At 39.8% G+C, this 18,277-nt stretch overlaps 1 protein-coding gene and 1 long non-coding RNA gene across 11 annotated transcripts in view; one reads left to right on the top strand and one right to left on the bottom strand.

Annotated features, from left to right (window-relative positions):
- Positions 1–1,739: 1,739 nt before the first annotated feature.
- LOC117323391 lies at positions 1,740–6,357 on the top strand. 9 transcript variants are annotated; one of them, XR_004531717.1, is made up of 4 exons: positions 1,740–2,667; positions 2,928–3,772; positions 4,161–5,049; positions 5,147–6,357. It is a non-coding gene; the product is annotated as an uncharacterized LOC117323391 (long non-coding RNA). The 9 variants fall into 9 exon arrangements; XR_004531721.1 differs by having other exon boundaries at positions 1,740–3,772; positions 4,161–4,615; positions 4,985–5,049; XR_004531720.1 differs by having other exon boundaries at positions 1,740–3,772; positions 4,161–4,615; positions 4,858–5,049.
- A 6,024-nt stretch (positions 6,358–12,381) lies between these two features.
- The window catches only part of LOC117323380 (caspase-3-like), a 41,376-nt gene continuing 35,480 nt past the window's right edge, over positions 12,382–18,277 (bottom strand). For both annotated transcript variants that reach the window (XM_033878563.1, XM_033878572.1), the window contains exons 3-5: positions 16,683–16,858; positions 16,012–16,165; positions 12,382–14,475 (exon numbers count right to left, since the gene is read on the bottom strand). In XM_033878563.1, coding sequence (XP_033734454.1) covers positions 14,225–14,475; positions 16,012–16,165; positions 16,683–16,858 — 581 coding nt within the window. In that variant the 3' untranslated portion in view covers positions 12,382–14,224. The remainder of the gene's footprint in view (positions 14,476–16,011; positions 16,166–16,682; positions 16,859–18,277) is intronic.

Here is an 18,277-nt window from a genome sequence, read left to right as displayed (position 1 = left end):
AGTGTAGCTTGGTCCATGTGTACTCATTAAACAGTGTAGCTGTGTCCATGTGTACCCATTAAACAGTGTAGCGTGGTCCATGTGTACCCATAAAACAGTGTAGCTGTGTCCATGTGTACCCACTAAACAGTGTAGCTTGGTCCGTGTGTACCCATTAAACAGTGTAGCTTGGTCCATTTGTACCCATTAAACAGTGTAGCTGTGTCCATGTGTACCAACTAAACAGTGTAGCTGTGTCCATGTGTACCCATTAAACAGTGTTACTCGGTTCATGTGTACCCATTAAACAGTGTAGCGTGGTCCATGTGTACCCATAAAACAGTGTAGCTGTGTCCATGTGTACCCACTAAACAGTGTAGCTTGGTCCGTGTGTACCCATTAAACAGTGTACCTTGGTCCATTTGTACCCATTAAACAGTGTAGCTGTGTCTATGTGTACCCACTAAACAGTGTAGCTGTGTCTATGTGTACCCATTAAACAGTGTAGCTGTGTCCATGTGTACCCATTAAACAGTGTAGCTGTGTCCATGTGTACCCATTAAACAGTGTAGCTTGGTCCATGTGTACCCATTAGACAGTGTAGCTTGGTCCATGTGTACCCATTAAACAGTGTAGCTGTGTCCATGTGTACCCATTAAACAGTGTAGCTGTGTCCATGTGTACCCATTAAACAGTGTAGCTGTGTCCATGTGTACCCATTAAACAGTGTAGCTGTGTCCATGTGTACCCATCAAACAGTGTAGCTGTGTCCATGTGTACCCATTAAACAGTGTAGCTGTGTCTATGTGTACCCATTAAACAGTGTAGCTGTGTCCATGTGTACCCATTAGACAGTGTAGCTTGGTCCATGTGTACCCATTAAACAGTGTAGCTGTGTCCATGTGTACCCATTAAACAGTGTAGCTGTGTCCATGTGTACCCATTAAACAGTGTAGCTGTGTCTATGTGTACCCATTAAACAGTGTAGCTGTGTCCATGTGTACCCATCAAACAGTGTAGCTGTGTCCATGTGTACCCATTAAACAGTGTAGCTGTGTCTATGTGTACCCATTAAACAGTGTAGCTGTGTCCATGTGTACCCATTAAACAGTGTAGCTGTGTCTATGTGTACCCATTAAACAGTGTAGCTCGGTCCATGTGTACCCATAAAACAGTGTAGCTGTGTCCATGTGTACCCATTAAACAGTGTAGCTGTGTCCATGTGTACCCATTAAACAGTGTAGCTGTGTTCATGTGTACCCATAAAACAGTGTAGCTGTGTCCATGTGTACCCACTAAACAGTGTAGCTGTGTTCATGTGTACCCATAAAACAGTGTAGCTCGGTCCATGTGTACCCATAAAACAGTGTAGCTGTGTCCATGTGTACCCATTAAACAGTGTAGCTGTGTCCATGTGTACCCATTAAACAGTGTAGCTCGGTCCATGTGTACCCATTAAACAGTGTTACTCGGTTCATGTGTACCCACTAAACAGTGTTACTCGGTCCATGTGTACCCATTAAACATTGTAGCTTGGTCCACATGTACCCATTAAACAGTGTAGCTTTGTCCATGTGTACCGATTTAGGGTTCCCATGCTACATTTGCCCACCATACATCTTGCTGCCATATCGACTATAACAACATTAAATCCACTGTACTTATATTTACATTTACATTTTTGTCAACTTTGAAAAAAACTGAACTTACAAAAACAAAAAAATCCTGCCTTTTTTAATGTCACATGACCCACTGGGTGTTATAGCCTGAGGCACTAGGTGTTATAGGCGTATGGTGGCAACTGCCTCTTAGCATTGTGTCAATGGGGAAATGCGCAGCAAATGTAAATATTAAACAATGTAGCCTTATCATTGTGACCAATTTAATATTGTAGCTATGTTCTTGTGTATCATGGGAGCACACTTTTACGCTTTCCTCCTTCAGTATAATCTTTGTCTCCAAGTGCTACATTCCAATGTATCGTTGGAGGTAGTAATATTGTTAATAATTAAGTCGATATATTATTTTAACTGTTGCAAATTATTTTATTATCTGAAGATTTTTTATAGTAACATGCTTACTATCAATCGATAAAGGTCTTGTCAACATCAAAACTATATACCATGACAAAACATTTATTTTATTCTGTTTCCAAAGTGCCAATCATTTCATTACCAAAATGCATGTGCCATATACTTCCACTAATTATTTGACCTATGGTCATTTCTTGTCCTATGTCTTACAGTATATGTATAATATCCTGTCTCTGTCTTACAGTATATGTATAATGTCCTGTAGGTGGTGCCTTCTACCCTACAGTGCTATTGTCCTCTGTCTTACAGTATATGTATAATGTCCTGTAGGTGGTGCCTTCTACCCTACAGTGTTATTGTCCTCTGTCTTACAGTATATGTATAATGTCCTGTAGGTGGTGCCTTCTACCCTTCAGTGTTATTGTCCTCTGTCTTACAGTATATGTATAATGTCCTGTAGGTGGTGCCTTATACCCTACAGTGTTATTGTCCTCTGTCTTACAGTATATGTATAATGTCCTGTAGGTGGTGCCTTCTACCCTTCAGTGTTATTGTCCTCTGTCTTACAGTATATGTATAATGTCCTGTAGGTGGTGCCTTATACCCTACAGTGTTATTGTCCTCTGTCTTACAGTATATATATAATGTCCTGTAGGTGGTGCCTTCTACCCTACAGTGTTATTGTCCTCTGTCTTACAGTATATGTATAATGTCCTATAGGTGGTGCCTTCTACCCTTCAGTGTTATTGTCCTCTGTCTTACAGTATATATATAATGTCCTGTAGGTGGTGCCTTATACCCTACAGTGTTATTGTCCTCTGTCTTACAGTATATGTATAATGTCCTATAGGTGGTGCCTTCTACCCTTCAGTGTTATTGTCCTCTGCCTTACAGTATCAGTATAATGTCCTGTAGGTGGTGCCTTCTACCCTACAGTGTTATTGTCCTCTGTCTTACAGTATATGTATAATGTCCTGTAGGTGGTGCCTTCTATCCTACAGTGTTATTGTCCTCTGTCTTAGAGTATATGTATAATGTCCTGTAGGTGGTGCCTTATACCCTACAGTGTTATTGTACTCTGTCTTACAGTATATATATAATGTCCTGTAGGTGGTGCCTTATACCCTACAGTGTTATTGTCCTCTGCCTTACAGTATATGTATAATGTCCTGTAGGTGGTGCCTTCTACCCTACAGTGTTATTGTCCTCTGTCTTACAGTATATATATAATGTCCTGTAGGTGGTGCCTTATACCCTACAGTGTTATTGTCCTCTGTCTTACAGTATATGTATAATGTCCTGTAGGTGGTGCCTTATACCCTACAGTGTTATTGTCCTCTGTCTTACAGTATATATATAATGTCCTGTAGGTGGTGCCTTCTACCCTACAGTGTTATTGTCCTATGTCTTACAGTATATGTATAATGTCCTGTAGGTGGTGCCTTATACCCTACAGTGTTATTGTCCTCTGTCTTACAGTATATGTATACTGTCCTGTGGGTGGTGCCTTATACCCTACAGTGTTATTGTCCTCTGTCTTACAGTATATGTATAATGTCCTGTAGGTGGTGCCTTATACCCTACAGTGTTATTGTCCTATGTCTTACAGTATATGTATAATGTCCTGTAGGTGGTGCCTTATACCCTACAGTGTTACTATCCTCTGTCTTACAGTATATGTATAATGTCCTGTAGGCGGTGCCTTCTACCCTACAGTGTTATTGTCCTCTGTCTTACAGTATATGTATAATGTCCTGTAGGTGATGCCTTCTACCCTTCAGTGTTATTGTCCTCTGTCTTACAGTATATGTATAATGTCCTGTAGGTGGTGCCTTCTACCCTACAGTGTTATTGTCCTCTGTCTTACAGTATATATATAATGTCCTGTAGGTGGTGCCTTCTACCCTACAGTGTTATTGTCCTCTGTCTTACAGTATATATATAATGTCCTGTAGGTGGTGCCTTCTATCCTACAGTGTTATTGTCCTCTGTCTTACAGTATATGTATAATGTCCTGTAGGTGGTGCCTTCTATCCTACAGTGTTATTGTCCTCTGTCTTACAGTATATGTATAATGTCCTGTAGGTGGTGCCTTCTACCCTATGGTTATTGTCCTCTGTCTTACAGTATATGTATAATATCCTGTAGGTGGTGCCTTCTACCCTACAGTGTTATTGTCCTCTGTCTTACAGTATATGTATAATATCCTGTAGGTGGTGCCTTCTACCCTACAGTGTTATTGTCCTCTGTCTTACAGTATATGTATAATATCCTGTAGGTGGTGCCTTCTACCCTACAGTGTTATTGTCCTCTGTCTTACAGTATATGTATAATATCCTGTAGGTGGTGCCTTATACCCTACAGTGTTATTGTCCTCTGTCTTACAGTATATGTATAATATCCTGTAGGTGGTGCCTTCTACCCTACAGTGTTATTGTCCTCTGTCTTACAGTATATATATAATGTCCTGTAGGTGGTGCCTTCTACCCTACAGTGTTATTGTCCTCTGTCTTACAGTATATATATAATGTCCTGTAGGTGGTGCCTTATACCCTACAGTGTTATTGTCCTCTGTCTTACAGTATATGTATAATGTCCTGTAGGTGGTGCCTTCTATCCTACAGTGTTATTGTCCTCTGTCTTACAGTATATATATAATGTCCTGTAGGTGGTGCCTTATACCCTACAGTGTTATTGTCCTCTGTCTTACAGCATAATATCCTGTAGGTGGTGCCTTCTACCCTATAGTGTTATTGTCCTCTGTCTTACAGCATAATATCCTGTAGGTGGTGCCTTATACCCTACAGTGTTATTGTCCTCTGTCTTACAGCATAATGTCCTGTAGGTGGTGCCTTCTACCCTAGTGTTATTGTCCTCTGTCTTACAGTATATATATAATGTCCTGTCTCTGTCTTACAGTATCTGTATAATGTCCTGTCTCTGTCTTACAGTATATGTATAATATCCTGTAGGTGGTGCCTTCTACCCTACAGTGCTATTGTCCTCTGTCTTACAGTATATGTATAATATCCTGTAGGTGGTGCCTTCTACCCTACAGTGTTGTTGTCCTCTGTCTTACAGTATATGTATAATGTCCTGTCTCTGTCTTACAGTATATATATAATGTCCCGTAGGTGGTGCCTTATACCCTACAGTGTTATTGTCCTCTGTCTTACAGTATATGTATAATGTCCTGTAGGTGGTGCCTTATACCCTACAGTGTTATTGTCCTCTGTCTTACAGTATATGTATAATGTCCTGTAGGTGGTGCCTTCTACCCTACAGTGCTATTGTCCTCTGTCTTACAGTATATGTATAATGTCCTGTCTCTGTCTTACAGTATATGTATAATGTCCTGTAGGTGGTGCCTTATACCCTACAGTGCTATTGTCCTCTGTCTTACAGTATATGTATAATGTCCTGTAGGTGGTGCCTTCTACCCTACAGTGCTATTGTCCTCTGCCTTACAGTATATGTATAATGTCCTGTAGGTGGTGCCTTATACCCTACAGTGTTATTGTCCTCTGTCTTATAGTATATATATAATGTCCTGTAGGTGGTGCCTTCTACCCTACAGTGTTATTGTCCTCTGTCTTACAGTATATGTATAATGTCCTGTAGGTGGTGCCTTCTACCCTACAGTGTTATTGTCCTCTGTCTTACAGTATATATATAATGTCCTGTAGGTGGTGCCTTCTACCCTACAGTGTTATTGTCCTCTGTCTTACAGTATATGTATAATGTCCTGTAGGTGGTGCCTTCTACCCTTCAGTGTTATTGTCCTCTGTCTTACAGTATAATGTCCTGTAGGTGGTGCCTTATACCCTACAGTGCTATTGTCCTCTGTCTTACAGTATATATATAATGTCCTGTAGGTGGTGCCTTATACCCTACAGTGTTATTGTCCTCTGTCTTACAGTATATGTATAATGTACTGTAGGTGGTGCCTTCTACCCTTCAGTGTTATTGTCCTATGTCTTACAGTATATGTATAATGTCCTGTAGGTGGTGCCTTCTACCCTACAGTGTTATTGTCCTCTGTCTTACAGTATAATGTCCTGTAGGTGGTGCCTTCTACCCTTCAGTGTTATTGTCCTCTGTCTTACAGTATATATATAATATCCTGTAGGTGGTGCCTTCTACCCTACAGTGTTATTGTTCTCTTTTACTATCTATGTGTTCTTGAAGTATCAGTAATGTCCGACACTTTATTTTGATGTACATGCTTATTTTACCCGATTTTATATGCAGGTTAAAAGCCTTTATGTCCACGTTAAATATATACGTTCATATGTGTAAGCTGATGAGATTTGTAAGGACATTTTTATTAAAATCAATTTTGTTATTCTTGTTTTCTGTTTCCTTTTTGTGATAGTGTCGCACAATCAAATTGTAAGTACTCTTGGAAGTCTGAATACAAAAGGACAATTGAAGTGATTTAAGTCGATAGTGATGTGATTCATAGCCTGGTCTAAATCCACAGTAATGTGATCCATAAGCTGGTCTAAATCCATTAGTAAGATTGTCTTAGTCCGTGGTCTAAATTCACAGTAATGTGATCCATGAACTGGTTTAAATCCAGTAGTTAAGATGCATGAGAATAAGGATTGTGACAAAAGAACTACTGTGTATACATGTCTCATCAAACACGTGAGAGTTAGGGTGGTAATAATGGAACTACTAGGTATATCAACAAACAGATGAGAGTTAGGGTGGTGACAAAGGAACTACTGGGTATATCAACAAACAAGTGAGAGTTAGGGTGGTAATAATGGAACTACTGGGTATATCAACAAACAGATGAGAGTTAGGGTGGTGACAAAGGAACTACTGGGTATATCAACAAAATGATGAGAGTTAGGGTGGTGACAAAGGAACTACTGGGTATATCAACAAACAGATGAGAGTTAGGGTGGTGACAAGGGAACTACTTGGTATATCAACAAACAGATGAGAGCTAGGATGGTGACAAATGAACCACTGGGTATATCAACAAACAGGTGAGAGTTAGGGCGGTGACAAAGGAACTACTAGGTATATCAAGAAACAGATGAGATTTAGAGTGGTGACAAAGGAACTACTGGGTATATCAACAAAATGATTAGAGTTAGGGTGGTGACAAAGGAACTACTGGGTATATCAACACACGGATGAGAGTTAGGGTGGTAATAATGGAACTACTAGGTATATCAACAAACAGATGAGAGTTAGGGTGGTGACAAAGGAACTACTGGGTATATCAACAAACAAGTGAGAGTTAGGGTGGTAATAATGGAACTACTGGGTATATCAACAAACAGATGAGAGTTAGGGTGGTGACAAAGGAACTACTGGGTATATCAACAAAATGATGAGAGTTAGGGTGGTGACAAAGGAACTACTGGGTATATCAACAAACAGATGAGAGTTAGGGTGGTGACAAGGGAACTACTTGGTATATCAACAAACAGATGAGAGCTAGGATGGTGACAAATGAACCACTGGGTATATCAACAAACAGGTGAGAGTTAGGGCGGTGACAAAGGAACTACTAGGTATATCAAGAAACAGATGAGATTTAGAGTGGTGACAAAGGAACTACTGGGTATATCAACAAAATGATTAGAGTTAGGGTGGTGACAAAGGAACTACTGGGTATATCAACACACGGATGAGAGTTAGGGTGGGGACAAAGGAACTACTGGGTATATCAACAAACAAGTGAGAGTTAGGGTGGTAATAATGGAACTACTGGGTATATCAACACACGGATGAGAGTTAGGGTGGTGACAAAGGAACTACTGGGTATATCAACAAACAAGTGAGAGTTAGGGTGGTAATAATGGAACTACTGGGTATATCAACAAACAGATGAGAGTTAGGGTGGGGACAAAGGAACTACTGGGTACATCAACAAACAGATGAGAGTTAGGGTGGTGACAAAGGAACTACTGGGTACATCAACAAACAGATGAGAGTTAGGGTGGTGACAAAGGAACTACTGGGTATATCAACAAACAGATGAGAGTTAGGGTGGTGAGACAATGGAACTACTGGGTATATCAACAAACAGATGAGAGTTAGGATGGTGATAATGGACTGATTTTACTCATTCTCCTGTATAGATCTCAAGGCCTCTATTTACTTACTACTCAGTATAACAAACGACAAAATCCTTATATGCAATTAGCTGCTTGGCCTTTAGGAGCTGCATTTTCGTCTTCTTCTGAAGAAATTCAATGAAATTTGATTGGAAACTGCCAGATATAATAGAATCAAATACTCTCAAGATAGAAAAGTCTTAAGGTCCTTTACAAAAATTGTGAATTCCATGATCCTGGGGTCTCAGGTTTGCCTCGGGAGGGGGTAAAGTTTACTATAGTTTGTATAGGGAAATCACGTTTATGACAATCATTTGTTTTCTATTGGAATTCATTCTAATTTTGTTAACATTATCACTATGGGATGATGACAAATTAGCGGTATGCAAATGTTAGCCTTTTTGACCCCCTGGGCTAATGGACAGGGCCAAAAAGGGTCAAATTAACTGAAATTTTTCAAAACTTGGGTGACAGTTAAGGCCCACTAGCCTCTTGTGTTGTTTTTTTTTTTTTATTATTTGCTTCTCTGTTAGTTTCTGGGTTTTTTTTCATATGCTTGTAAAATTGTAATTGTATTCCCTTATAAATATTTAACCTACATTGAACGACATCCCCTTTCAAACCGTGTTTTCCTAATCAACCAAGCCTGCCACCAAATCTAAAAACACATTTTTTGAATACATGAGATGTACCAGCCCACTGCTTCTGGTTTATATTGCTGGGATTTCTAAACATCGTATATAAAACATTATCTTTCATGCATTCCGCAGCTACCCCCTATACAAGCTATCATTTCCTTATTTTATATAAAGTTATGTTAAAATTAAACGGTCCGTTCCTGAGTTTACCGAAAGCTAGAATACCTAACAAACTAACCCTACCACGTCTTCCGCCCCCTAAACGATCTCATTGGTCGACTATGTACTGCACGTACTTCCCAACCTACACGAGTGCCACGTACCTATAGAACAAATAGTTGCCGCTATTCTGCGAACCTCGGGAATGAAATTTAAATTATAGATGTATTGAGAAGCAGAACCAGGATATGCTACAGGAGGAGTTGCTCGAAGGTCATCCAGAATCAGGTGTTGCAGCGTTTTCTTGTTATTTAAAATTTTAGAAGCAATGCTTTTTGGATAATGACAGAGTTACTTGTATATTAAACACACGGAAGTATGTGAATTTGGAAAGACTTATTGTGAAGGATATTACTGATGTTTATAGCTTCTGTTTCCTTGTGGGCAAATTCAACTTTCAAGAAGTGTCGAGTTGGAGCACGGTGGAAAGTCTAAGTGGTGTAGCAGCATCACCAACGTTACGGAGTCGTAATGTTAATTCCCAAAGGCCATTGATGGAAGCCTACTGTAATTTTTAAGTCACACTGACAAGGGAAGCGAATACAAAATAGTTCGAACATGATGGACACCTAATAGATTGTGTAGAGTCGTCATTAGTTATGTCCCTTACTGCGATTACTTATTCTCTGACAAGTGAACAAATATATTACATCTGTTTAACAACATCTTGGAGAGGACAAGTTTTCTACGGAAACTACGCGGTCATTGTAACCATATGGCGCAACATTGCCTAAAACTCTAATGCCGTGCTCTTCTCGCTGTCTACGGTATGTTGTGTCCAGCTGTCGTACATTAACAAATACAGGGACCAATACATACTATACACAACATTAGAGCTCTTGTAATTGAGGAATTTAAAACTTTTCGTACAACATTCTTCTTGAAACAACAAAGTTGCTGATTCCTGAAATCATCTGTATCGGGGAGTATGATTTTTTATAAAAACAAATATGATCAGAGCTCTGAACTAAGATGGTTATGTCCTTGAGGACGATCCTAGGTGTACTCTTTATTCCTATGGATCCAGTATTTATTCGATCCACTGGGAGAGAGTCCATATAAAAAAATCCAGTTGGATCGTTGAAAGCAACTACGTCTCGAAGAAACCAGATAACAACACCGAAATCTAAAATATGTGAGAAATATGATGGAAAAATGTATATCATTGTATGTTAAATTGAAATGGACAATAGCATTTCGTATTAAAATATGTTTTAAGGTTAATATTACCTGTTCTGATTTGCTTATCAATGAATTTAGCCTTTTATGAAAACAGAAACAACTCGGCCCAGAGAGGTTTTGTTTCCTCCGGAACTCAAATAGTCTGCTGGAAGATTCTGCCTCCAAACTTGACGAAGATGTGATAGAAAATCAATCGCAGGTTTTCTCTTCAGGTATATTTCACCATGGTTCGTGTGTTTCACAACATATGCTTCAATAGAGTTCAGTCACAATATTAAAATCGATGAGGTGCGAGTGTTCAAGATTGATTAAAAACTTTTTTTTCTTCAAAACTCATATAGAATCACGAGAGCAATCCTAAATAGTACTAAGAATGATAAATTTTGATAAAAGTTTGGTTGAGTGATCTACCAGTAAGTGATTTAAATCCATGTCTTTACGCAAATGTAGATGATTTGACTTGAGATTTGATTACGTTTACTTGATTACTTAAAGACAATACAGACTCACGTCAGTCGCTTACCCCGATGTTACCTCCAGTAGAGACATTGGTAACACATTACACTGTGTTTACCTCCAGTAGGGACATTGGTAGCACATTACACTGTGTTTACCTCCAGTAGGGACATTGGTAACACATTACACTGTGTTTACCTCCAGTAGGGACATTGGTAACACATCACACTGTGTTTACCTCCAGTAGGGACATTGGTAACACATCACACTGTGTTTACCTCCAGTAGGGACATTGGTAACACATTACACTGTGTTTACCTCCAGTAGGGACATTGGTAACACATTACACTGTGTTTACCTCCAGTAGGGACATTGGTAACACATTACACCGTGTTTACCTCCAGTAGGGACATTGGTAACACATTACACCGTGTTTACCTCCAGTAGGGACATTGGTAACACATTACACTGTGTTTACCTCCAGTAGGGACATTGGTAACACATTACCCCGATGTTACCTCCAGTAGGGACATTGGTAACACATTACCCCGATGTTACCTTCAGTAGGGACATTGGTAACACATTACACCGTGTTTACCTCCAGTAGAGACATTGGTAACACATTACACTGTTTACCTCCAGTAGGGACATTGGTAACACATTACACCGTGTTTACCTCCAGTAGGGACATTGGTAACACATTACACCGTGTTTACCTCCATTAGGGATATTGGTAACACATTACACCGTGTTTACCTCCAGTAGGGACATTGGTAACACATTACACCGTGTTTACCTCCAGTAGGGACATTGGTAACACATTACACCGTGTTTACCTCCAGTAGGGACATTGGTAACACATTACACTGTGTTTACCTCCAGTAGGGACATTGGTAACACATTACACTGTGTTTACCTCCAGTAGGGACATTGGTAACACATTACACTGTGTTTACCTCCAGTAGGGACATTGGTAACACATTACACTGTGTTTACCTCCAGTAGGGACATTGGTAACACATTACACCGTGTTTACCTCCAGTAGGGACATTGGTAACACATTACACCGTGTTTACCTCCAGTAGGGACATTGGTAACACATTACACCGTGTTTACCTCCAGTAGGGACATTGGTAACACATTACACCGTGTTTACCTCCAGTAGGGACATTGGTAACACATTACACCGTGTTTACCTCCAGTAGAGACATTGGTAACACATTACACCGTGTTTACCTCCAGTAGGGACATTGGTAACACATTACACCGTGTTTACCTCCAGTAGGGACATTGGTAACACATTACACCGTGTTTACCTCCAGTAGGGACATTGGTAACACATTACACCGTGTTTACCTCCAGTAGGGACATTGGTAACACATTACACTGTGTTTACCTCCAGTAGGGACATTGGTAACACATTACACCGTGTTTACCTCCAGTAGGGACATTGGTAACACATTACACTGTGTTTACCTCCAGTAGGGACATTGGTAACACATTACACCGTGTTTACCTCCAGTAGAGACATTGGTAACACATTACACCGTGTTTACCTCCAGTAGGGACATTGGTAACACATTACACTTATCTTTATTATAAGTGTAGTGTTTTCGATTAGCCTATTGCTAGATTTTCCTGTCTGTTCATTAACCTACCTGCTTCCCCAGCCTAATTGTTATCGGTATCACGACAGAAGATCTACACCTGGTCTTATTAGTCAGAATTCTTCCATTGTTTTTGAGCAAATGAGGATACGTCTTGCTTATGCATGTAAACAACTATAACGCCAAGCTGGATTGTATTGTTTTATTGTGACAGGATTATATGATATATGGTGCGATCAAAGCAACGTTTTAAGTACGATTTGGTATGGGGAGTGTTACGTGTATCACGAGCTCCTGGATTGTTACTCCGTAAATAGCAATGACCATTCACTTTAGGATTGTTACTCCGTAAAAAACAATGCTTATTCACTCTCGGATTGTTACACTATAAGAAACAATTACCATTCACTTTAAGATTGTTACTCTTCAAATAACAATGATAATTCACTTGAGGACTGTTACTCTATAAAATTAATAACAATTACAATTTATTCTCGGATTGTTACTCCATATAGTTATGACAACGTCATTTGATTTATATTTAGGTCGGACAACCTCAGATCATCCCTCACATCTTCGTGGTAACTGACAGGTTCAAAGTCCGTCTAGATCGAGGGAAACATATATTAAGACAGGTATAAAGTCCGTCTAGGCCGATGGAAAATGACATACTGACAAGTTCAAGGTCCGTCAAGACCGATGGAAACATATATACTGACAGGTTCAAGGTCCGTCTACGCCGAGGGAAACGCACATACCGACAGGTTTAAGGTTCGTCTAGACCTAGAGAAATATATTTACTGACATATTTAAGGTCCGTCTTGGCCGAGGGAAACATATATACTGACAGGTTCAAGGTTTATCTAGACCGAGGGAAACACATATACGGACAGGTTCAAGGTTTGTCTAGACCGAGTGAAACACATATACGGACAAGTTCAAGGTCCGTCTAGTCCGAGGGAAACATATATTGACAGGTTCAAGGTCCGTCTAGACTGATGGAAACTGACATACTGACAGGTTCAAGGTCCGTCTTGGCCGATGGAAACTGACATACTGACAAGTTCAAGGTCCGTCTTGGCCGATGGAAACATATATACTGACAAGTTCAAGGTTTGTCTAAACCGATGGAAACTGACATACTGACAAGTTCAAGGTCCGTCTACGCCGAGGGAAACATATACTGACAGGTTTAAGGTCCGTCCTGACATGTTCAAAGTATATCTAGACCGAATACCTGCATGACACGGAAAGAATCTGTCAGCGGGCAAGACAGCTTGGATGGATAACTAGAAGAACACTGTGAAATACTCTATTACTCTTCTTCATTACAATACAAACCAAAACCACAATAAAAATATATAGAGAATGAGCAACAGTGTTTGACTGCATACGTATTGACAATGATTACCTGGAAGATAGTACTGCATTACAGCCTAAGCGATGGAGTAGTGGTCTAAACCAGTGTTATAGGGATTGGTATGTACGTTTTAGATGATGCACCATGTACGGTGTATATCAAAATCTATAACCCGAACAAAGGGCTGCCGTTGTGTGAAAATGTATATAACATCTGCATTACTTACGTAAGGTAGAAAATACTTTTGTTTATAAAATGTCCTCACAAAAGGCAAGAAATCTCGATTTCATTTGAATATATCTGTTAACAATTCAAGGTCCTCATACAAAGATAGTAATATTTGGCAGTTTGGTTTATTTTGTTTAACGTCCTATTAACATCTAAGGTCATTACAAACAACCCCTATTGGTTTACCTTTCTCATTCATGTATTTTAGACTTGCTCCATTTCCAATGTTAATTTCTATGCAATTTCACATTTTCAGATTTGCTATTTTCACTAAATTAGCTTAGTTTTGTAGTTGACTGGTTCCGGCATTACACATATATTGACATACTGGTATATGACACTTAGATATACATCCCTGTACCAAGGCTCACAGAAGCATGTTTACATGGTTATAATGAGGATGAAGGCTGCCTTCAACACTAACACAGAATGCTGTAGTCCCTTAATCCCGGATGTCTGGTTTCTTGGGCCGGAAGTAAACATATCTAGTCAACATGGACACAATACAAGGCATCTGTTTAATGTTCTCTGTGAACTCCTCGTCAGTACAGGACTCGAATTCGTAAGTCACTATTCTGTTCACTTGGGTCAGCATATGAAGGAGTTCCATTTTTGGTCCATAATTTTCCAGGACAATACACAAGGCCTGTATAAACCATGACCCATCCTGGTTATTCCTCCACGAGTAGCAGCCTGATGGATAGAAATAAAGGTAGGAAAATGTCATCGGTAACAGTCTAAAAACACCGAAATAGTACGACAGTTAACATACACATTAACTACACATTAGTTTACCACTAATTGATATAATATGAAACTGGCTGTGGTTCCTTTTTGCCAAACAGAATAGGGATGTGGCTGTAGTAAGGTAATGAAGTGATCTGCGACCACGAAAACAGAAATTACCCGAGCTGTCACCATGGCAATAAGAAGTCAGCAGTAACTATGGTTACAAAAATAACACGGGCTGTGAACACAATGAGTAGAGTTGTGAACGCGGTAGCTGAAAGAACAAGAACGGTAGCTATGGTTGCAGAATGAAGTGATTTATGACCATAATAACGGAAATAGCATGAAATCTACGTCCCCTATATTTTCCCGTTGGTTGATATTTTAATGAAAGAGTCAACTTACCGTGTCCACTCTACACATCGGGGTCTCTAAACTGTGAAACACTGGGGTCTCTATTATGAAGCGGTAGAAAGAGTGTCAGCTAGGGAAATATGTTTCTGGAGCTCCAAATACTATCTTCATTTACTTTTAATATAGCGCACGGACCGCAGTGATATTTCAGTGATCGTTTACGTCCGTGAATGTGACTGAATACTGCGTGGTAATTTAAAACACCTCTGCACAGTTTGGCCAGTCGGAGCAAATGTTCACATTTCACTTTGAAAATCGCCTTTTCTCTATTTTCAAAGCAAACTTATTATGTACTTGCCTTTTTAAGTGAGAATAACAGATTATGTGTCGTGTTTCTTGTGGCTGTATAATTTGAGAATTAGGAATGTTTATTATCTGCATTTCAAGTTGACATGGGGTCTCTTATTCTCTATATTGCCTAATAGACCAATTCTTTTCTGTTATCATTGATACTTAAACTTACAAAATCGTTTTACAGTATATAACGTATTATCCATATATTAATACAAGTCTATATCGACGTCACTGTATCAAATCAAATATGAGACTTGTAGAACAACACGGAGCGCGTTTGTCAATTTTTCACCCAAATATACAAAATGTTACGAAAATAACATCTAAATTATAATCTGCTATTTCTCACTTACAAAAGTCGATTTGTTCAAGAGAAAATGCGATTTTCAAAGTGAATTATGCATTTTTTTCCTACTTGCCAAACTGTGAGGAAGTGTTTAGAATTACTATTCAATATTCAGCCACATTAATGGACGTAAACGATCACTGAAATATCGCTGCGGTCCGTGCGCTTTATTAAAAGTAAACGAAGACAGTATTTGGAGCTGTAGAAACACCTTTCCTTAGCTGACCTACTTTCTACCGCTTCAGAATAAAGACCCCCGTGTTCACAGTTTAGAGACCTCGATGTGTAGAATGGACACGGTGCAACTGAAGAAAGCACTTTGCATTAAAATAATAGTAATTTGGTGGCCGTGCGATGTGGAGGTCAAGTGAGTGTAAACAGTTGACAAGCATGGTAATGCTATAACTATTTAGACTGCCCAGCGGAAACAAAACAGCCGCCTTTACCTGGAACTGTGGAGTAAGAAAACAAGAAATCTGCCTCCACAGGGATTTTCCTCAAAGGATGCATACAAGATTCGAACTCTTCGGAGTAGCCACTTCTGTCTGACACGCTGTCTGTGAGGTCAAGGGAAGCTTCGTTACTTATTCCGCGGCACGCCTGATAAAACAATCAACATTATTACTCACTGACAGATAGGAAAATTGGATGGTCGTCTTTCGTCCGCCCAAAACAACTTCTGAATTACAAGACGGACAAAGACAATATTTCATTACGAGTTTGTTGGAATAAACACATACAAGCTTTGTAAAAATGAATTACTTGTCGTTATATGGATCAATGTGTTACAATATTTAAACAATAGATAAGAAAGAAGCATATAGTGTGATATCATTCGCAATGTAGCATACTTGGATAAAATACTATCGATTTTGTTCAATTGGATGAACGTGGTCCACTTTTTTAACACCGCGGGGGTCAAATCTATTAAAATATTCAAACGAGCTCTGATTCTAGGCACTAGCAACCACGCCAATGTATTAAAATAACGACAATAATCCGATTCAATGTCACAGTGTTAAAAGGTAATATTTAAACACATTTACATAAATGACCAGGACTAAAGTAATTACAAAAATAACGATCTTGTTCACCTAATTTACAATCTGATACTGACCTGGAGGAAAAAGAGTTTTGGCTTGCCGACCAGTGTTGGGCAGCGCTCACCCTTAAATGGGACAATCAGCATCTCCAGAGGCAGTATGCCGTCCGTGGCGTAGATACGGCCCTCAATACCGTGGCTGAGGATGGCACAGCCGAAACAGTCACAGTCCGAGTGGTCGTACTCCGAGGCTGTTAAATAGTACAACTCGCTACATTACGTATTGTTTATAAACATTACAACACATGCTCTATGTAGATTAACCTTTACTCAGTACCAACATTTTATGTCATCTACTAGATATTACCAATTATCACAGACCACCGCGACTAGATACTAATGTACTGACTAGTCTGTCACCGATCCACTCTCTGTCACACACCACCACGACTAGATACTAATGTACTGACTAGTCACCAATCCACTCTCTGTCACAGACCACCACGACTAGATACTAATGTACTGACTAGTCACCAATCCACTCTCTGTCACACACCACCACGCCAAGATACTAATGTACTGACTAGTCACCAATCCACTCTCTGTCACAGACCACCACGCCAAGATACTAATGTACTGACTAGTCACCAATCCACTCTCTGTCACAGACCACCACAACTAGATACTAATGTACTGACTAGTCACCAATCCACTCTCTGTCACAGACCACCACGCCAAGATACTAATGTACTGACTAGTCTGTCACCGATCCACTCTCTGTCACAGACCACCACAACTACATACTAATGTACTGACTAGTCTGTCACCGATCCACTCTCTGTCACAGACCACCACGCCAAGATACTAATGTACTGACTAGTCACCAATCCACTCTCTGTCACAGACCACCACAACTAGATACTAATTTACTGACTAGTCACCAATCCACTCTCTGTCACAGACCACCACAACTAGATACTAATTTACTGACTAGTCACCAATCCACTCTCTGTCACAGACCACCACAACTAGATACTAATGTACTGACTAGTCACCAATCCACTCTCTGTCACAGACCACCACAACTAGATACTAATGTGGTGACTAGTCACCAATCCACTCTCTGTCACAGACCACGACGACTTATTACTAATGTACTGACTAGTCACCAATCCACTTTCTGTCACAGATCGTGACTGCCCAGCACTTGTATGATTGTGACATCACCAAACACGTTTCTGCCTCTCTCTCTGAACAATTGCTGGTTGTTTTTCTCTCCCCAAAGCTTCTGTGTCAGTTCATATATGACCAGCGTACTGGTGAAACTTGATCAAAAGCTCATGTGTGATGTTCATGAAGCTAACTGTACCAGCATTTCGAATCTCTCCTGTTACCTTACCGTTTATCTATACCGCCTCATGCTTCTCTCCCAATGTGGGCCTTGATGACGTTTCTCTTTAACAATCCCGTCTTATTCTTCTATTTATCCAACACTATTTCGATTTTTTACTGTCTCTGTACCAAACACTCGCTGGCCTTCTTCTTTCTCACTCGCTTCTGCCTTTAATTTTCATATTTTAAATGCCAATCACTTGCCACTTCTCACCTTCCTCCAATCGCTTTCTCTGTAGGTCTACCGCAATCTGCTTCCATCCGATTCTCACTCTCTG

Source organism: Pecten maximus, chromosome 1 (genome assembly GCF_902652985.1).
Source record: "Pecten maximus chromosome 1, xPecMax1.1, whole genome shotgun sequence".
Lineage (NCBI taxonomy): Eukaryota > Metazoa > Mollusca > Bivalvia > Pectinida > Pectinidae > Pecten > Pecten maximus.
This window is presented reverse-complemented; position numbering and strand designations above follow the sequence as displayed.